Source organism: Balaenoptera musculus, chromosome 13, assembly GCF_009873245.2.
Source record: "Balaenoptera musculus isolate JJ_BM4_2016_0621 chromosome 13, mBalMus1.pri.v3, whole genome shotgun sequence".
Taxonomy (NCBI): Eukaryota; Metazoa; Chordata; class Mammalia; order Artiodactyla; family Balaenopteridae; genus Balaenoptera; species Balaenoptera musculus.
Window position 1 is genome coordinate 79,486,294 of NC_045797.1, and position 21,935 is coordinate 79,508,228.

General features: G+C 43.7%; 1 protein-coding gene across 3 annotated transcripts in view; it reads left to right on the top strand.

Moving 5' to 3' along the window:
* Window positions 1–21,935, top strand: part of NBAS (NBAS subunit of NRZ tethering complex) — a 342,092-nt gene that overhangs the window by 319,717 nt on the left and 440 nt on the right. For all 3 annotated transcript variants that reach the window (XM_036873210.1, XM_036873209.1, XM_036873211.1), the window contains 3 exons: window positions 691–830; window positions 4,822–4,960; window positions 10,211–10,339. In XM_036873210.1, coding sequence (XP_036729105.1) covers window positions 691–830; window positions 4,822–4,960; window positions 10,211–10,339 — 408 coding nt within the window. The remainder of the gene's footprint in view (window positions 1–690; window positions 831–4,821; window positions 4,961–10,210; window positions 10,340–21,935) is intronic.

A 21,935-nucleotide genomic window follows, 5' to 3' on the forward strand; every position in this document is an offset into this window, starting at 1 on the left:
TTATTCACAGAGGTGTTGGGGATATGACTTGCTTGAGGACTGCCTCAATGTAAAAGAAGTATCATTTGGTTATTCAATGAGAGGAAAAATTAGTATTTTTAGCTGACAGACTTCTTTTGCATTAGAAATGGAGATGTGAATAAAAGTTATTTTACTTTATTTTGATTTATAGCAAAAAAAATTCCATGTCAAATGTACTTTAGTAAGATCTTTACTTTCAAATTAGAGAAATTTTCTAGACAACGTGAAGACTTAGCAATAGTCATTCTAAAATGAAAATTAGCAATGCAGGATAATTTAAACTAAAAACATTGGCTAACGTTGAGTATGGTGAACTATTATAATTTCACACGAAACAGTTCAGTATTTTAACATAACATACATTGAATGCCAATAAGCCAGTTCTATGGAAATCTACTTGTTTGAATTTATTTTGCTAAAGAATGTTAAGAACCTTCCTGTGACTTCGTTCTAAACAATTTTTAACATAGATGTTTGAAGTTGGGTAAAACGTAGAGCTTTTGAAGGTTTTTTGGCTAGTAGGGGTGGGGAGATGTTGTTGGATTTCCCCTTGGCACACTGTAAAAGTTTCCAAAAGAGCATTTAATCAAAATAATCAAATTTGAATTTTTCCGGAAAGCAATTCCGTGGCCTTTGCTGTGGGTTTCAGGTGTGTGTTCCGCCTTCCAGGTGGATGTAACTGACACAGAGGATGAAGAGAAGCGCTATTCGCTCTTTGTGGAGCTCCTGGAGGCCAGTCACCGAGAGGTCGAGTTCCAGCACCTGGCTTTGCTCCTGCAGGCTTGGCCCCCTGTGAAACGGGAATATACGTGAGTATTAACATAAAAGTAGACTTCTATTTGTCTAGACTCTAGGTTTAAAAAATCACTACCTTCAGAAGAGCCAATGAAAGAAATATATAAAATCAATATAAACCTTTAGGTGAAATTAGAATTGTTTTTCTTGAGATATCACAGTTTCTTTCCATTTCTCCTGACCCCTAAAGCCAAATATTTTATCCAGAAATAGAGACAATGCTTGATAATAACATCTGATTTAGAATGTCAGCAAAATAATTTTGTGCCAGTATTTTCACCAGGAAATGTTTGGACGCTCTTTTAACACGGCTTACAATGCTAACTTGAGAATCCATGGGGAATAAATTGATAATTTCCGTTTATTGAGAACACACAGTGTTATGTGCAATTGACATACACGGTCCAGTCACACAGCAAAAGCTACACGGGAAGGTGCTGTTATCTAATTTTACAGATGACAACATGGAAGCTCAGAAGTTAAACAGCTTCGGGCAGCACCTGGCCCTGAGGCGGAGGAGACAGAGTTCCAACAGCTGCTGGAACCTCCAGCGCCCGTGCCGATGCTGTGTGTCAGGCTGAGGCTGCAGCCGCCACTAGCGCCGCCCCGGTAGCCACGCAGCCCCCGTGCTGCCAGCCAAGGAGTCCTGCGGAAGAAGCGGCCGGACTTCCTCTGAGCACACGTGCTGTCTGTCAAGAACTGCTGCTCCTCTTGGCAAAAAACAGGAGCATCCGCGCTTCTGTTGCGAACGTCTCGGAGGCCAGGACTCGCCTTGCTCCTCCCGCGTCAGCCAGCACTTTGTGCCCCCAGACCAGTACACATCTCCACACCGCAGATGGTAAAAGAAGGATGTTTTCTCGAAAATAATTGATTCCGTGAGCAGTTTAGGAGCGCTAAGGAACATCTGGGCAAGCCTCTCTACCTTCACCCTCGGACGAGACCGTTAGGAATTCCTGAAGCAAACCAAGGAGAAGGGCATTTTGGTTTGGTTTGGTTTTTTAACCAAGTGTTTTCAGAAAGGCAAGAAGCGTCTCTTCGATCTCCAGCATCTGTGGCAGCGATGGCATGCTGACATCTGTGCTTGAGCACAGGTTCTTACCTTCACTCTGTGAAACCGTGCAGCGCAAGTTCCCACATCATAAAAGCTTTAGTTTCACTTGTGACGGTACCTTGAAACAGCATTTCCATTTGGTTCCCAATTACCTTGGCAGAGCTGCCTCAGGACCTGAGGGTGCTTGTTAAAAACAGAGTCCCGGGGCTTCCCTGGTGGCACAGTGGTTGAGAATCCGCCTGCCAATGCAGGGGACACGGGTTCGAGCCCTGGTCTGGGAAGATCCCACATGCCGCGGAGCAACTGGGCCCATGAGCCACAACTGCTGAGCCTGTGCTCCGCAACAAGAGAGGCCGCGATAGTGAGAGGCCCGCGCACCGCGATGAAGAGTGGCCCCCGCTCGCCGCAACTAGAGAAAGCCCTCGCACAGAAACGAAGACCCAACACAGCCAAAAATAAATAAATAAATAAATTAATTAATTAATTAATTAAAAAAAAAAAAAAAAGAGTCCCGTGCTTGGCTCGCCGAGTCCAACTCTCGGTACCGGGGCCTGGGCCTCAGTTTCTAAACAGCTCCTAGGAGATGATAATGGGAAATAGATGTGGGACCCACTCATTACGTTGTCAGTAATACTTCCCTTTTTTAGAAGATCATGAGAGTTGAATTATAGATTTCTTCACACACTCAAAATGGATCTCTGAGTCTAAAGAGAATTTTTCAAATTGAAAATATGATACTTCTAGTAGATTAGTTAACTGTGGTTCTACAGTTTCTTTTACTTTTGGAACACTGACCATTGCAAATCACTCACTTACCCACAAGAAGCAAACTCAGCTTACTTAAAACACTTACTGCATTTAAAACATTTAATGCATTTGTAGACAAAAAGATACTCATTTTCAAAGATATATTCTTGCTTTTGTAGTCCTGTGTGAAATTTGTAAGTTGCTAATAACCTGTGTTTTACAGACTTCCTTTATGAAATCATTAGCATCAGAACCAAGCATTACCAGTCTACTTAACCCTCTTACCAGCTGTGTCTCCTCTACCTAAGAGATAACCTGTTATACATACATATTTGACTTAATAATAAGTCAAATAAAGTCCATTTCTGCTTCTTTCCTGGCTCAAATTGGTGTTTTAGCACAGGAGAACGTATGAGGGAACACTTAAAACAGGTCCTTAAAAGTACTTGTGAATACTTTTTTTCCCCCAGATAATCCAACGTATGACTCCAGCACTTCCAAAACAACCAAAAAAGGGGAGGGGAGCGGGGGCAGCGGGGAGGGAAGGATAGTGTGGCAATGATTGAATGTTGCCAGTCAACATGATAAAGTCAAACATTTGACTTTCAAGAAGTTTGCTTGATCCACCTGACTGCTAATTTACTGGTACCAACTTTGGATTTTTGGTTTTCGTCCCTTGTAGGAACACGTATGGAAAGCATAATAGATTTGCATTCGGGGAGATCCGTAGTTTTCCTCCAGTGTGTCACAGCTGGCTGGTGTAAAATACATTTTTTTTAACTTTTTATTTTATACTGGAGTATAGTTGATTAACAATGTTGTGATAGTTTTAGGCATACAGCAAAATGATCCAGTTATACATATACATGTATCCTTTTTCAAATTCTTTTCCCGTTTAGGTTGTTACATAATACTGAGCAGAGTTCCCTGTGCTATACAGTAGGTCCTTGTTGGTTATCCATTTTAAATACAGCAGTGTGAATCCAAAAAGAAATGGTGCAGCTGAACTTAATTACAAAACAGAAACAGACTCACAGACTTAGAGAACAAACTTATGGTTACCAGAGGGGAAGGGTAGGGGGAAGGGATAGTTAGGGAGTTTGGGATTGACCTGTACACACTGGAAAATATGTTTTGATAGTTGTTGTCAAAGCCACGGGGATGCATTGTGCAATTCTGCTTCAGGGAGGTGGCCTGTTAGGGAAAACCCCAGGAGAACTGAATCCAGACTTTAAAGAGGAAAGCAGAGGGTGAGTCCTCTAATGTACATCCGTCAACCAGATGCTCTCTGAGCTTTGTTTGTACCTTGAAATAAGCAGCATTCGTTGTCCTCACAAATTGTTAGTTTGAGCTGAGACACAAAGGCTTTGCCAAAGGCTAGTATTCTGAGTCCCCTTGTTGTTGCACTTGATGTTTTTCTCAGGCACAAGGAATGAAATTCTTTCAAGGGAGGGACCATCTTTTGGTGCTCGGTGGCTAGAAGCTAGAGCTGTGCTAATGAGCCAACAGACTCTTAATAAAGAGTAAAATTATTTTAAAATGTTGTAAGTAAAATCAGTACCCCGGAATGAATGTACCTTTCACTTGTCTCTTGAAATATAAATCGTGATGTTTTTATGAAGTCAGGGTAGCGGCTGCCAGAGAAGGGAAACAAAAGGCAAACTTTTGTGCTTTTGTGTCTCAGAAATAAGAGAAGTAAATAATAAGATGTGCCTGCTATTGAGAGTGATACTTCACAATGACAAACGTCATTCATTAAGCAATGCAAGCCTGCAAGGAAAACATTACATTGCCTTTTCGCAGTGAGAAGAACCAAGGCCCAGAAAGGTTGGGTGGCCTCCCCAGAACCATACAACTGGGCTGAGAGTGTATAAGTCACTTCTGTGACTCGTGCAAGCGGTCAGGGAGCCAGAATGTCAGCCTGAATTGCTGGGCTTCAAAGCAGTCTGTGCTGGTCGGCGTCCACCCACTGGCTCCACGCTGCTGGGACACTTGTCCGTAGCACAGCAAGCTCTTTCCCCTCTGTGGGCTGGTATCTCTTCTCCAAGATAGACGTGAAGGAACACATCATGCAGATTATGACTGCAATTTGCCAAAAGCATTTTACTTGAAAAAGTGGGATTTCTTTTCTGTTTTAAAATCCCTTATCACAATTGTTATAAGTTTCATTGTTTCCCATGCCTTGCATTTTTCTCCCTTCGAACTAGCGTAACCAGTAATCCGTGGGTGCGACTGGCCACAGCGATGCTAACCCGATGTACGGTGGAGAACAAGGAAGGGCTGGGGAATGAAGTTTTGAAAATCTGCCGCTCTTTGTATAACACCGAACAGATGCTCCCTGCAGAGGTGAGTGGGTATTTCAAGTGGCTTTCCTGGGGGATATCCCTTTCCTTTTCCCAGCTCTTTGGTATAAACAATACCAGTGACTGTACTTGGGGAACATTTAGCTTAAGTTATCTGTAGGTAAAGTAAAGCCTGTAATTTGTGACAGATCAAATGAAGAAAAGCAGGGCTAAAAGGATTCTTTGAGGTCATTTTCTCTTTGTTGGAGCTCTGAAGCAGTTTTCCTTTTACAAGTCCCAGAGTAGAACCCAGTTTTCTGGTTTTTTTGGGTGCCCATTTATGTCTAACTCAAGTTTCTGTTCTAAGAGGTCACGGTAGCTCAAGCGTCCTGTCTGGCTGACCCAGGCCAGTTGGTAACATAGCAGCTACCTTAGCACTCCTCGGCAGGTAACCAGCCACTCTTGATTTTCACATACTTTTTTGACATCATTGTAATAAGATTGCATGACCACAATATTTATTCTCTGTAAACATGGTAAAAACTCAGCCACCTCCATGTTGACCTTGTTCTCTATTTGATCCCATAATATGACTGTCCCAGAGATATTTGTGTAATATATATGTAAATTTGTACATTCTAAAATAAGCACGTATTAACTACAGCCCCCTGCTGTGGATCTGACCTCAGCAATGTATTGTTTGAGCAATTTACATGTCTTAAATTTAAGCATTTGGATAATGGCACTAAACTGATTAATTGGTTTTTGAGTTTCTACCACATAGCAGATAAACTTGAAAATAAAATTGTAAATATGATTCTTTGAATCTTCATTGTAATCATTCAAGGAAAATATTCTCTTTATGAATGCACATTTAATGAACTGTTTTCTGAATGAAGGACTGGCTAAGTGTTTTTTGATTGAATTTAAAATACTGTGTCCATTTAAAGACGTCTTCAACCACCAGAATGACAAAATTATTCTATAAAATATTTAAAGTACCAGCACCAAAGATAACTTCCCCTTACTCCAGTAGCCTGTGATTTACTTGTATCAGATACTTATCTACCTGTGATGAGCTCTGCTATATTGTGAGCACCTGGAGGGTAGGAACCATGGCTGTAGCATCTCTGTTTCACCCAAGGCAGGATTCAGCATACTGCAGAGAGTGGGGACTCAACACACTGTATTACCCCCACCAGGGTAAGTAAATAACATGGATTTCATCTCTGCCTGAACATAAGCTAAGATCAAGCATTGTTAGATTAGGACCAAACACCAGAAGTGTCCTACTGTCAGTTCTATTGAATCTAGGTTAGGAAAACATTATTTAGGATCTCTGGACCCCCACTTTCTCGTCTCTGAAACAAGGGGTTAGACCACATGACCTCAGCGGGGACTCTTGTTTCGACTGTTCTGTGAGGTCTCCAGTCCTGGGAGGAGTGTGAACTGAGGCTCTCTCTTCAATTCTTCATCCGTAGCACTTAGTTCACTGCCTCTCATGAGTCCATCATTCTCTTGGGGTGAGGAGTGAGGTACTGGATTGAGCCCCATTTTGAAGTAGGTCATTATCGCTTCTCTGTTCCAATTTGATGAGATGAAAGATCATCCTCAAGAGTTCTGTTGCCACAGTGACTTTTCTTCATTTTTCTTTTGCTACCTTCTGATTTTAATTGGGTACATATGTAGATTTTTTTTCTTAGGATGCCATGATTGAAGGAACCTTGCAAATGTCGTGTACTATTTTTATTAATCACTAAATTTGCTCAAATGTGAATTAGAATTGTTACCAAGGAAGGAACAGTATTATCATAAAATGGAAATGTCTTGTTAAGTTTATTTTACCACACTTGGAATCTACATAGTCTCATTTCAGACTTCCATGAGATTTAATATCACTGTGGCAGTAAAATTATCCATGACTCACTTTTTTTTACTCCAGTACCTTTGGTTGCCCTACTGCACGATGTGTGAAATGCGTTTGCCTGATTATCTCTGATGGGACTTTAAGGGGCTTACTTTTTCCTTCATCCCCATGTCCCGTCCTCCTACCAAGTTCCCGTATGTAGAGATCTTTTTTCTTCGTGACTCTTTTCACGATCGCCTCCTGTTGCTCGTGGTACTTGTTTACTTATCGCCGCGATGGTTTTGCTGATGGAAAATATTAGAGAAAGATAAAATCACTGTTTCTCACAGGTCATGTGTCCCACAGTCTTGAAAGTTAACGTATCCTCCTTCTCAGCTTCTATCCATGGCAATGCGTGCAGCGTCCTCAGGAGTGGGGTACCCGTAGAACCAGAAATTGGCAACTTGGCATAAAACAAGTTCCTGGCATTTAGATGTAAAATCCCAAGCTCCATGTACTTGTGGCTGCCCCCGAGGGTCCCTGCGGAGGCACAGCAGGAGCTCGCGTGGCAGGCGCTGTGGCGGGTGTGTGGGAGCTCGCCCCCCAGCTCACGAGTGAGCCCAGCTGACCCTGGCTTCTCAGTCTTAGTGTGATCGTTCTCTCTCATGGCTGAGGCACTCCTGAGGACGTCAAGAGCTTGATTTTTCGAATCCACGACACCCACCCCTGCACACCTTGTGCTCCACGCTCTTGCTGCGGGCCCTGTCACACCTTTAGGTGCTGGATACCCCAGGACCAGTGGGAGGGTGGCGTGAGGACAGAAGGACCGCTGGTGGACCGGTCCCGCTGCTCTGCCAACCATCAGCCACAGGGCCCAGGGCATCGCCATAAACCCCAGTCCACAGGGAGGACCAGCGCCCAGGGTTCTGGCCTGGCTCTGGGCCCCATCCCACCTGCTCCTCTGTAGTCAAGGCCTCTCGTTGTTGTTCTGTGTCCTGATGGCCAGACAGGTTTGAGCTGCGAACGTACCATATAAGGTGTTTTGTGGTTCCCTTTGCTACTTTGACCTTTCCTGCAGCTCCCCAAATCCCTTTATAAACATCCTAATAAACTGTCCTCTTGTAACACAGGGGGAAATACCTGGTGAATATAGTATAGTCCTTAATTACAAGTACGTATTTAGCCAGTAACTGTTAGCTACGAGATAAAAAGCACTCAGTAGCTCTCATAGAATGAATTCTTCCATTCCTGGGTGTCCTTGTCTGGCGGTGGGATATCTAGCCATTATGCCTGCTCAAAGGGGTGTATAGGTTATTTCCATAAATTTTTCATCAAAGCTAAGATCAACCAAGTGATATGCTTCTTCCGAATATCACAAATTACTGAGAAATACCTATTTACCAATTACTGATAACTTATAGAATAAGCATGTATGAGAGTTAAGAGAGAGAATACAAATAATTTGGGGTACAGTGTGTACTAAGCAGGTTTGGAATACAGAGAAGGAAAAACCTTCTTGCCCTCAAGTGAGGGAGATAGACAAATGAATGATTACAATAATACAAGGTGACAGATGACGTAGGAAATATTCAACGAGGTATAGCCAGAATATAGGAGCGCCAAACCTGGGACATCAGAGGTACCATCGCAGGGAATGGAATTTTCTTGTGCCTTTGTAAGCTGAGACCTAACGATGTGTAGGGGTTAATCAAAGAGAGAGAGGCAGCAGAGGTTACGTCGTGTGCGAAGACCCACACTCTCTGCTGCACCCTCCACTGTGGTAGCCATGGGCCACACGTGGGTATGAAAATCAAGCTTAAGTGAAATTGAATAAAATTAAAAATGCAGTTTCTCGGTTGCACTAGCCACATCTCAAATGCTCACAAGCCCCACGTGGCCCGCGGCTGCCCTGTTGCACGGCGCAGCTCTGGGCATCCTGTGGTGAGAGGAGGGTCTCCTGGGCGGGCGCTGCTCTCAGAGGACTGTGCAGGGTGGGAGGGCGAGGCCGTAAGGCTACAGGGGGGAGGGCAGAGGAAGCAGGTGGGTGCGTGGCAGCTGGGCTAGACTCTCACGCACGGGAGTTTATATTTCATCTTCCCAAATGTTTTCTGCAGGTTTTGGCATCCCAGATTAAAAATCCGCATTTCTCTTTGACCCAGATGCTGGGTGAAAGGCCTCTGTACGCGGCATGTGCCTTAAGGCACGCAGAGCGCTTTCCTGAGTGAGAATCCGTGTTTGAAGTACACATTTTACAGAACTGTTACCCAGCTGATATTGATCATGTTCACGCGGATTTGGGGGGCACAGCCTTGCAGTCTGATTTCCAGCAGTGGCCCGCTGGGTGCAAGCTAATAAAAGACAGTGAGTGGAATTCCAAAGAGACCTTTATCCCAAGCTTTAAGTAGGGCTTCTTTATGTCAGCCTTCTTTTATCTACTCTTTATAATAATGTAAAGGAATTATGAAAATGTCACACATTTGAGTTTTTCTCCTCCAATGTGCTCCTGTTGGAGTAGCACAAGAGGAGGATCGTCCCACACAGGGCGGTGATCCCCAGTTCTTTCAAAAACAGCCCTCACTTTATAGAATGAGGCTGCACTCATTGTCCGGTCTTTGGTCCAAGTGTTCTGTTCTTCACGGTACAGCTAAAGTCGGGACACCGAGGGAACATGTAACTCAGCAGGGAAGAATAGCTTGAAAATTTATTTTCTATACTTTTATACTTTTGTTGTGAAAGATTATCATTTGTTATCTTATAGAAAAGCCTGCTCTCTGATAGCAGGTTCAGCCAGCATAAAAAAAGGGCCGCGGATAAAATGCAAATATGTCTGTGACGATCTAAATCCATTTTCATTTTTCTGGACCACAGATAGTTTTCATGAAGATGGAGCATCTTAAATATATCAAGCATCCAGTTTACATTGACATTAGCTATAAACAGGTTTTAAAATGTGTGAATTGCTGATTTCCTTTGTTACAGTGGGTGATAACTAGATATTTTTGATAATATTAACAATTGACAATAGTTTTTATTGTTAAGCATCTAGTATATGCTGAGCATTGTACATTACTATTCACTAATACTTATTCACACACACACACACGCACACCCCACACTGCAGAGTAGATACAGTTTACCTCTGTTTTACTTGGGAGGAAACTAGGGCTCTGAGAGTTTAGGAAAATAAATTCCAGTCCTGTATCCATCCATCGGGATCCTATGCAGCCATTAAAATAAACGTTGTAAATGAATATCTGTTACTTGGAAAGGTTTTATGAGTAGATGGTGAAGTGAGTGAAACAGGTACCAAACACTAAATCAGGGTGGCCCCATGTGTGCATTTTGTACAGACACAGACAGACACACACATGCATAGGAAAAGGTGTGGAAAGACACAAGCAGAATCATGCCAGCGCTTCGATGCGCTTCCTTTCCTTCTCACTCACAAAGTTGCCCTTGTGGTTCCAGGGTGTGAAGGAGCTGTGCTCGCTGCTGCTACACCAGGCCCTGCTGCTCCCATCTCTGAAGCTTCTCCTCGAGAGCCGAGACGAGCATCTGCACGCCATGGCCCTGGACCACGTCACCGCCATTGCTAAGGTGCTCCCTGCGGAATTTCTTTCTTATGTTTCAGAGAAAGGAATTAGTATTGCCATTCTCATCAAGAACAACCATGATTTACTTAGGACTGTTTTATCTCCACTCTGACCACAATAGCTGTTTCTGTTTGTCTAAGCAGTAGATATTTGTTTATTTTACAAACATTCACTAAGCTCTTCCCATGAACCACACTCTGGGTTTAGGTGCCGAGAATACAAATCCAGACCATGAAGCAGTTTCTCTAGAGAAGCAGTGTATTAGTCTCTTTAAGAAAATGTCAAAGCAGCCTGGGGCTAGCGGACTAGTCCTTGCCACTTGAAATCTTGGTCGAGGAGCTCCTGGCATCAAGCAGGTTTTCTGTGCCTGCATGTGTTTGGCTATCTACTAATTACAGGTGAGAAAGAGTCGTGTTTCCTGGCACCATCGGAAATCTCAAGCTCGTGTTTCCTCTGGCGGCCGACACCACCACTGAAGCCCCTCCTAGTTTGAGGAATGGGGGGCTAGTGTCAAGGCTGGAGAGTCCTCCCTCAAGGCTGTTGCCTTGTTAGCATGATTAAGGAAGAAACTTTCCCTTCCCTTTTTAAATGTTACACTTTAGGATTAGATAGCTCAGGGTTGTGTTTAATGAATTTGCATTGTATGATCCTTACTGAAACCCTTCTGCAGGGCGATCATTCTTTCATTTGAAGCGTGTATGTGTGTGCTTTAACAAAAATATAAGAGGATGTCTTCTAGGGATCAGAGAGGGCAGAAGGATCCTGGAGCAGTGGTGCAGTGAAGAGAGTGATGAAAAGATGCATGGATGTACAATTTTGTTAATGACGAAGGATGCAGAAAGCAGAACATAATTGCATTTGGAAACAGTAATAATGAACAAAATGAGAAAAATCTAGTGCCTTTATTCATTTAGATGTATTTTCAAAATAATGTAAAGTTTCTGTAAAGATTTTGTGTTGATAAAAATGCCCTTCGTTATCACTGATAGTTGAGCATAACAAGGGCCTTTCTAGAAACTAGACTGAAGTAGGGAATTGAGGGGACTTGTCCAGTGGTAACCTCCCTGTCTCTCTGTGCTGAAATATAAGTTGCATAATGTTGGGAATTTACAAGAAACTAAGAACTGCAGTGAGATTTTTTTTTTCTTAGCTGATTTTTAATTGCAAATCCAAGACATCAGGAAGATGGGAAAACTGGAGAAAATCAGGCTGCATACTTTCAGTGTCTCTTTTCCCTCACCACCCTTGTAACGTATTCATATCTCTGCTCAGGTCTTCCCACTAAAACTTGCCATGGGCCCCTTTGAGAATAAAACAGTGATGTATTAAACATTGCCGTTCCCTGTTCATCCTGTGTAGGGCATTCCTGACACACTCCTGAATCCCATAGGCGAGCGTGTCAGTTTTCATTTTAAAGATTCTTTATCTCAAAGGCATCAGAACTGCAACTAGAAGGGGGGGTGGGCTCCCTAACTGTGAAGCAGCCCTGCTGCCTGCCACACACCCCTGCATACACGCATGTGCACACGCACACGGGCACACACCCTCAAAATAAGAAATCACATGGGAAGGTTGCATCACCCAAGTCATTTTTAAATGGCACTAGTTTCCCTCCATTACACTCTGATCTGCACGTTTGACGTGCAGCACTGTGCTAAAAGACTGTGGGTGGTTCGCCGAGGGTTGTGATGAGAACACCCAAAACCTCTGTGGCCTTCAGGTGCGAAAATCAAAGTCAGAGGTGTAAATTGCTGAGGTGAGTCACTTACCTGCCACTGAGACCCTTGCTTTTAGGAATTCAGTAATGACACTGACTTGTAACTTCTCTGCGCTAAGTTGAGTACTCACCTTAGGCTGGCCCATCTGTGACCTTCAAGTGTGTTCATGGAAGCTTTTGCATCCTCCAGAGAGATAAAGTGTGGCAGATTTTTCCAGTTTTTAAACATTTTTTAACTTTTTATTTTGAGATAATTTTAAGTTCACATTCGGTTGTAGAAAATAACAGCAAGATGTTTTGTACCCTTCACCCAGTTTCCCCAAGCGGTACCATCTTGCATGACTATAGTATAATTATCACCAAGACGTTGGCAGTGATACAATCTCTGCACCTTATTTGGATTTCACAGTTTTATGTGCCCTGGTGTGTGTGTGTCTGTGCGTAAAGTTCTGTGCAGTATTGTCACCTGGGATTCACGTGACTACAGTGAGGACCCAGAGCAGCTCCATCACAAGGATGCCCCAGGCCACCCCTTACGGCCACAGCCACCCCCTCCCGCCCCCACCCACCCAGCAGCCAGTGGCAGCTGCTGAGCTGTTCTCCATCTCTGTAATGTTGTCGTTTCAAGAGTGCGATATAAATGAAAAGAAATTACTATAATTTATCATTGCTCTCCCAGCACCATTAAAAAGTCATGTTATACTTTTCTAAGGGAAGAGTTTCATTGGGCCTTTTTGCGGGGCTCCTGTCAAGCTATTTTAAATCATACTTGGTATTACAGTAAAAAATATGAAATGTTGGCTTTCTTTTTTTGTGTTTATTTTGCTATTCACTCTGTCCATTACTGGGGGGCCCTGAGTTCATCAGTAACTTGTTTCTGCCCTTTTGGTTGTTGACGGTAATTCCTGTTGACATTAAAAAAAAAAACAAAAACGAAAAACATCTGTCAAAGGAACTCCTCTGATGGGCAATTGTTCCGCCGGCACAGTGCGTGGATCCAGGCAGAAAAACGCCTCCACTTGCTCGCTGATAGCTTGTATTATTCCGCTATTTGTTATAAGATACTGACAGCTTTATAGGTGTTTACATTTAAAAGGATGGTACTTAATGCTGATGCCAGAGATTATACCAGCTTCTCCTCCAATAGCGGTGCTCACTTCTTTCTCTAAGCTTTTTCTGAAATTGCAAGCCTCTGGTAAATGACCAACAGCCTCTTTCCTAGGCCAGAAGTAGAAAGGCCTTCTTAGAGATTATGTCGCTGATGAATAATTAAAACCCTGATGTGGTCCTGCCTGCCGGATCTCCCTCTCCATCAGCCTTGGTGAGATTTAGAGCTCACCTTCAAAACCTTCTTCTCTCCAAGAAGTATATTCCTCGCTGGTGGGTTTGAATCTCATCTCTGGGATACTTTCTACCAGCTGGAAGTCTCTTGACTCATTCCATCAAAGTAAGCAGATATGTATTTACAATAGCTTCATAGACTGAAACATTTCCCGATTCATAATTCCAGATGTGTGGTTGCTTCTGCTCTTCACGGCTTCGTCCTTTTTAGTACTGCTCAGTGCCTCTGCCCCGACGCCGCATCGCAGGGGCTGTCCTGGACCACGTGCCTATTAAAAGAATCATTCATGGAAGGGTTTAAGACCTTTGGCACCTAATTAAGTGTTTCTCCCTGATGCTAGTAATAACTATCTTCCAGTACCAACTGTGCCAGGTGTTATAATAGGAACATCCTGACCTTCTCTTTTTAATAATCCTCTGGAAAGATACCATTCTGGTTTCTCAGATGAAAACACTGAGACTCAGAGGTCATACGGCTAGTAAGTAGCCTGACCTGAAATTGAAACCCTGGATCCAGCGTTCAGAGCCTGTACTTGACCACGCCGCTTCTTTCGACCTAACTGAGTGGGCTCTCTCATATTGGAAAAGGGTTATCTCCACAGAGAAGTGAACTTGCTGAAAGCATCTTAAACCATATAGTATCAACACTGAAAAGAATAACGCAGAGCTAGTTCGACAGCTTGCCCGGTATAGGGCTTCCTTTTTCAAATCCGCTAAGTCACTGGGCCCTAGTCCAGCCCTGCTAGGGGTGGGGAGCCGACCACTCGCTGGGCGCTCTGTGCTGTGCTTTGAAAGCCCTCGTGAGAGAGCACCTCTGGAATGAAGCCTGCAGCCTCTAATTTGAACATGTGGATCTCAGTTCTGCCCAGTGCAACTGCTTCCACAACACAGTCCTTCATGGTTTTAATAAATGTGATTCTTATCTCCTTTAATTTTGCCATGAAGGCGCTGGAACCTACCAACATTACTCACAGTGACCAGTGTCTAGGTTGGAGGGAGAGCTTTAAAGATTCTGAGAAAAGCATGCTTGGATTAACATGTTTACAGTCGACCCTTGAATAGCACAGGGGTTCATCCACGTGTAAGTTAGGCTTGGCCCTCTGTATCCTCTGAATCCACATCTGAGGTTCCTCCACATCCGTGGATTCAGCCAACGAGGGACTGTGCAGTGCTGTAGTATTTCCTACTGAAAAAAAATCCGCGTGTAAGTGGCCCAGCACAGTTCAGACCCACGTTGTTCAAGGGCCAACATGTATATAAAACCGGGAAACCTTCCTTTCTTTGTTCCCCCTTTAACTCAGTCCACATTTCCAACAAGGACCTCCCTGGTGAGCATCTGTCCCTGCTGTAGCGCTCCTGTGATACTGCCTTCTCGTGTTGAAGTCAGACTTACACATGTCCCTCCTGGCCTCGGCATGCTGTGATAACAGGGACCTTGGGCTGGGCTCCTAACAACCCTGTTTGGTGTCTGCAAAGCCCTTCTTTTGTTTTGGCCCTTATGTCAGCTGGTTTTCTTCTAAGCGTATCCAAACCAGGTTAGGCTGAAGCGATCCAGTCATGCAAAGAAGGATCAAGTGAGTGTTTTCCTGTATCTCTTACAGATACCAATTGACATTAAACTGACCGATTTTTTTTTTAACATCTTTATTGGAGTATAATTGCTTTACAATGTTGTGTTAGTTTCTGCTGTATAACAAAGTGAATCAGCTATATGTATACAGATATCCCCGTATCCCCTCCCTCTTGCATTTCCCTCCCACCCTCCCTATCCCACCCCTCTAGGTGGTCACAAAGCACCGAGCTGATCTCCCTGTGCTATGCGGCTGCTTCCCACTAGCTATCTATTTTACATTTGGTAGTGTATATATGTCCATGCCACTCTCTCACTTCATCCCAGCTTACCCTTACCCCGTCCCCGTGTCCTCAAGTCCATTCTCTACGAAACTGACCTATCTTTACAATCACTGTTCTTTTGTCTCTTTTAGTACCAGGCTCTTTTTCTCCGAATTTTGGGCATATCTACCTATTTCTAAATACCATTTTAACTTGTACATACCTAGACATGTTGCTTTCACCCATCTTCCTTCATCCTCACCTGGTAGTTGGTCTTCTCAGTGAAGGAAGCTCTGCAACAGAATATCTCCCAATAGTCTCAGCTGGTTGCCTCTAGTGACAGGCAGCTCACTCCCTGTGGGCTAACCTATTAGATTTCTAGACAGCTCTGATGGGTGGCTGCCTTACTTAGTGTGAACAGACGTATAAAGTACCATTGTGCATAGGCTGGTACTGTGTGCTGCAGTGAGGAATGGGTAGGACATTTGTAAAGATGAAATAAAATACACATCCCTCTGTGTAGAGGAATTACCTCATCAGGAGATTGACATATGAAATAATAACACAAGGAAGTAAGCAAAGTAGAAAGGGGGCAAGTACAAAGTTTGGAACTAGCCAAACTCAGGGCCCCAGAATGGGTTATAGAGGTGACCAAGCTTGAATCTTCAAAGATTCTCTCCCATTGTTACATCCTCAGTCAGAGGACTGTCCTAATTTTGGATTGAGAAGAGGTATGTATACTACTAAATCCCACGCCAGGGGTAAGGCTGATGGTGTGCCGAGAAATGGAGTCTGAATGTCATGCAGCTAAATAGAGAAAACAAAAAGTTACCTGCAGGCATTTTTCTTATTCCAAGTATACACTTCTGTTGCCCTTTTATTTTTCTGCACTTGTAGTTGATATATTTAATAACTTTTATTAGTAATAGTATATGTAGCAGTGAGACAAATATCCTTCCCTAAAGTAAACAGTGAAATAATATTAAATAATCTTCTTTAAAGTAATTGAAATGAGGTCCTGCATGCGTTAGGCTACTAGGATTTCAGCTTCTCTCCTTACTGTAATTGCTCTTAGCTTCGTATAGATTCATAAAATCAAAGATTTAATTCAGAGAAGGTTCATTACCTATTGTTGAAGCAGGAATTAAGCAGTTAACATTTTAATGGCTTGGAAGACAGTAGTGCTTTGTGCTTTAATAAGTTTTTTTCCCCAAGATCTGCAAAGTTTCATTTATTCTCAAAAATTAATCACTGAACAAAAAAAAAAATCACTGACAGAGAAGGCAAGCCTTTTACTCATTGTATGATATATGTAAGGCCTTCTTCTTCTATGCTTTATTCCTGATTTGTTTGACTGTAATAACTCCAGCCATTTACTGAACTTGAACTCTATACCAGGTATTGTGCTAGGCAGTTAAAAACATAGATTATCTCAACCCCTGTCTGTTGTCTGTATTTCACATGTGGAAACTGGGGCCTGGAGAGATTATCCTTAACAAGGTCATACATCTATGTAGCTAAAAAGCCAGCATTGGAAATTGGCCTCTCACCCAAAAGCCTGTCTGCTTTCTCTTCACAAGACGACTACTTCGCACTCTAATTCAAAGTTATTTGATCAGAGGAATTAAATCAACTAATCCTCCTGGACTTCTCACATATTTATTTCAAACATCCAACTGACTCCAAAAATGACCGAATATATTTTCTTCCTCAAGCCTTTAAAGCACCAATCCAGCCAATGTCAGGGATGCGTGATTTTCCCCAGACCATATACCAAAGTGATTCCCGACCAATTAAAAAGTTAAGATATTTTTAAAATCAGAAAATTATATATATGTATATGTATATACACACACACACACACACACAAACATACACGTACACACATACATATCAGATCCTTCAAGCAAGTATAGCTTCTAAGCTTTAAAGCAATAAGAAAAGAATCATAAAGGAACAGATCCTTTCCTGATGATATAAAAATGTAAAACTTCTACAAGACAACAAATAACCAAAACAGAATTGCAAACAACAGATTAGAATGTCCATTACATCAATAACTAAAATCAAATTTAATGTTTAAGTTATACAAAGAACTCCTTCACATGTGGAAAATGATGTTGAAACTCGAGTTAATGAGCAAAGGATTTGATCCTTCCCACAAGAAAAAAATAAAAATGACAGGAAATGTATGGAAAAAATTCATTCTTGCAAATAAACAAATTGAAATAAAATCATCTTTGAGGCCCCTATGCATATCTCCTAAATTAGCAACATGAGTTTCTTTTCAAAATAATAACATCCAAAGCTGAGAAGTTTGCAGTGGAACTGACGCACTTCTCCCCTGATAGCACCACTGTGAGCTGGACGGCCCACGTCCCTGGGTGACTACACTGCTCTCACATCCTCAGCCAAAAATTGTTTCAGATGCTTTGCCCCATGTATTGGTCTGCTCAGGCTGCCATAACAAAGTACCACAGACTGGGCAACTTACACACTAGAAATTTGTTTTATTGCAATCCTGGAGGCCCAGAGTCCAAGATCAAGGTGTCAGCGGGATTGATTTCTTCTGAGGCCTCTCTCCTTGACTTATAGATGGTTGCTTTCCCCCTGTGTCCGCATGTGGTTGCCTCTGGGTTTATGTGTGTGTGTCATCTTCTCTTCTTATAAAGACACCAATGAAACTGGATTAGGATTCACCCAAATGACTCATTAAACCTTATTTACCTCTTTAAAGACCCTATCTCCAAATACAGTCACATTCTCATGTATTGGGGGTTAGGACTTCAACATATGAATTTGGGGGGATACATGTCATCCCGTAAGACCCCAGTTATACCTCTCCTAATAATTTATTTTAAGGAGATAATTCAAATAAAGAAAGGATGTGTGTAAAAACCATTCACTTGTAGTGTTTCAATAATATCAAATGATTATAAACAGCTATTTATAGCAGGGGAAGTTAAATAACTTGTTCAATAGACTACTTCGCAGCCATTAAACTTTTTAGGAATGAAAACTGTGTGAAAATAGTTTTTAAAAATTCTCAACGTATGAGAAAAGTAGGTACAAATGTCACAGGATTGATTGTGAAAATATATTTGCATATGGATAATTACTAGAGAGAAAAGGAGGATAAAATAATTTTCTTGTGGTGATCCTGATACAGAAGACATCTTTCATTTTTAAAACTATTTCCATTTTTTTCTTTTGATTTCAAAAGAAAAATCAAGTAGGTTAGAATGAGTAATTCTAACTGGTAAGACAGGTGTAGGCTTCTGTGGTAGGTAGTACCAGATGATTAGTGGCTTAAGTTAGGATTTTAGTCAAAAACAAGAAAAACGAAGACCAGCTGAGGCTTGACAAATTAACGTAGCAGCTCCACGATGTCGCAGTGATGCCAGGAACCCTGCTGTGCTGAGGAGGAGGACTCAGGCTGGCCTTGGTGGCCCAGAGGCAGGGGCTTGGTGTGTGGGGAGGAGAGGCTTTGGCTGCCTGTGACCTTGGCAATCCTTTCCTTCTCTGACCCTCAGGCTCCTCTTCGTCAAAACGCAGTTGTTGGAATGGGTCCTTCGAAAGGCCTTCTCTTCCTTTCTGTATTCTTTCATTCTCTGTTTTGTCCCAAATATGTACAGAATAAATACCTATGCAGTGTTTTCCTTGCACATGACAAAGTATACTCTGGCCATTCTGTACATCTTGCAAAGAGCCAGAATCAGGTGGAAGGCCAGAGAGAGGAAGCAAAGTCAGCCCCTTCATTTTCCCAGCACTTGATTACGAGGGGCTAAACCAGAATTTCCCCCACGCCCTCCCCTGGCCACGGCCCAGGCCCAGTGGAGGTCCGCAGTCTCTGCCTCTCTCTAGGGAACCTCTGAGCGGGCCGGGACCCCAGGGGAAACATCGGAGTTCACCTCCGTGACTTCAGCCTTAGGCTTCCTCAGCCGGGAGAGTAGACGGAGAGCTCTTGGAGGGTGGACACCCACCCTGCCTTAGGACACGGGCAGTTATCCGGAAGGCACATCCAGCGGGAAACCAATTTTCAGGATGTCATTGCGCTGGAGAGAAGCAAACAGAAGAGGGGATCAGAGCAGCCGCAGCTGCTGGCATTGACAGAACCCCTGTCGCCTGCTCGAGCTGGAAAAATCCATCATTCCCTTTCTAGGAGCCTTTCAGGCCCCCAGAGGGAGGGTTCGCGAGTCAACAGAAAGAATAATAAAGGTGTCCTAGCCTTGAAGACTTATTCAGGGCAGCAAAGAAAGTATCACCCTGCAGTGTTTGGACGCTGAGACTTTTATCCACGTATTTTATCAAACATTTGCCTGTAGCATCCTGGCACACACTCTTTTCTCTCTTGGAGGGTTAGGTGGAAGGATTCTTTATTTTTAACAGTGAACCAAACTAACAACACGCACAGTCACTCAGCTGCCACTCGTGCACGTGTGTGTGTGTGCACGCTCACACGAGCGTGTGTCGAGGCTGCGGTGTACCGTGAAAGGATGCGAGCTTTGGAGTAACTCATTCTTCACGTGTTCATTCCACAGATCTTGCTGAGCTCCTCCCATGAGGCCCACGCTCTTCTGGGCCTGGGGCTGCAGGGTGAACAGAGGACACACCATCTCTGCTCTGGAGGAGCTCGTAGTCTGGGTCGGGGGGGAACAAACAGTAAACACACGGTCTAGTCCGAGCTGAGGGCTCCTGGGCAGCTCACCGTGGAGCAGCCTTTTGATGCTTGACACACGGCTCTGACCTCACTGAGCCTCAGTTTATGCGTCTGTCAAATGAGGTCAGAACTGTCTTAAAGGGACGTTTTAAGGCTTACAGAGAAGGTGCTTCAGCGGCACGTGAGGGCCTCTCGGGAAGCGGCAGGCACCGTGCTGGGGTTCAGGTCCTGGTTCCCTACTCTGGAGCAAAAGAGAAAGGAGGGAAAGAAGACATGCAGAACCTTCGTAAGCAGCCCCCGGTGGGGAGGATGGAAAGCTCTTCTGCTACTTTCAGCAGCAGAAAAGCTGGTCTTGTACCAGTTGGCTTTGTCACCACCTCTAAAAACGAAAACAAACAAAAAGTGGGAAATCGAGTTCAACCTGAGTGTCTTCCTGAGTCAGAGGTGGGTGAGCGGAATGTAACTGTTGATGCAATGAGAGGCTGAGGAAAAGATGCCCAGAGTTTGCAGGACTCACCAGTTCTGAGTCTAGAATCTCGTTCAGTCGTGTACGTGTGCACTTTACAAAAATGTGACAGGGTTCAGCGAGGTAGGTTCATTCAACCATTTAATGAGTACGAATTAAACTGGATGCTGAAATGAAAGGGCACCAGCCCCCCGTGCCCTCAAGAAGCTCCCAGGATGGTAGGAAGGCAGCCAGACCAAGCACGATAATACAGCCCGGAGAGGCGTGTGTACGGCGTCCTGGAGTGTGGGGCGAGGGGGGTCAGCTTGGCCAGGAGATCTAGGGGAAATGTCACCAAGAAGATGGCACTGGAGCTGACATCTTTGTGGGGTTTTGAAGGATCACTGGTTGGTAGGAAAGGTAGGCACCGTCTGGTAGTGGGCAGTAACTTTTATTCTCAGAACTTCTTTTGTTTTAATCCTTGCAGCCAGTCAACATCCTTGACCTTCTTGTCTCCAGTAGCCTTTCCTCCTTGTCACAGAACACGCCGTGTACAGTGACGTAGTAGAGTTGGTCCAAATATGAGATAATTGGCTTTGAAATGCCACATTATTTCTGTGGTTACTACACCCAAAACTTAAAAGTGCGCAGTGACATGAAGAAGAAGCTGTCGTGAAGCTGTTTTATGACACCCCAGTGTAAATGAGAAGCTCTGAATTTTGGTCTGTGATTAGTGTTGACTTGATTCCTTATGAAAATATGGACAATAATAAAACAGAAAAATATAAGCTAAGTGTCAAAGCCATGGAAAACCATGCATAGGCCAAGAAGATAAGACCAGGGAGAAAGTACAGAAAATGTGCAACTGAAAGAGCACAGAAAACTTGTTTTTAAAAGCTGAGTTTGGTGCTAAGCTTTCTAGAGGCTTAAGCAAGAACAGCTTTTAAACACCTCCTGTCGGTTATCCTATTTACAACAGTGGGGTTGATGGATGTACTTTCTCAGTGGAGTAGAAGAAGGGTTTTCTTGTTCCGAAAAGAATTTTTTTCACAGGGATCTACATAAAGGAGAGGTTTGAGGTTAAAGAATATGGACCATGGTGAAGCACAAATGAAATGGTAAATGTGGTTGTTAACAAGCTCGAGCTTTGAAGTCATGACTGACCTCTATTCAGACTCTGGCTCCACAGTTTACTGACCACGATGTTAAGCGAAATTCTTACCCATCAGTTTCCTAATCTGTGAAGTCAGGAGGTTAAAGTGCTGGCTTGACAGGGTGGACCGAGAGGACCCAGTGAAGGAGGACATGTCCGGCGTTTAGCACAACTTCTGACACTCGATGTGGGAGCCGCCACCGTGATCCCAGGGGGTCTTGGTACATGGCCATGTCTTACGTGAAAAGGAGACCGGGTCTGTCATCCCGTGTGTGTGACGCCAGAGACGCTCGTGCCCTGTGTGTGCTTCTCGGAGCAGGCGCTGTTAGCCAGGGTAAAGGGGTTTCTGATGACAAAGGCAGCAGGGCAGCGCCCAGCACACCCGCGGGGCTGTGTCTGTGTCTGCTGGTGGGGAGTCAGCGACGCCCGCCCCTCACGTCTGCCTGTCTTA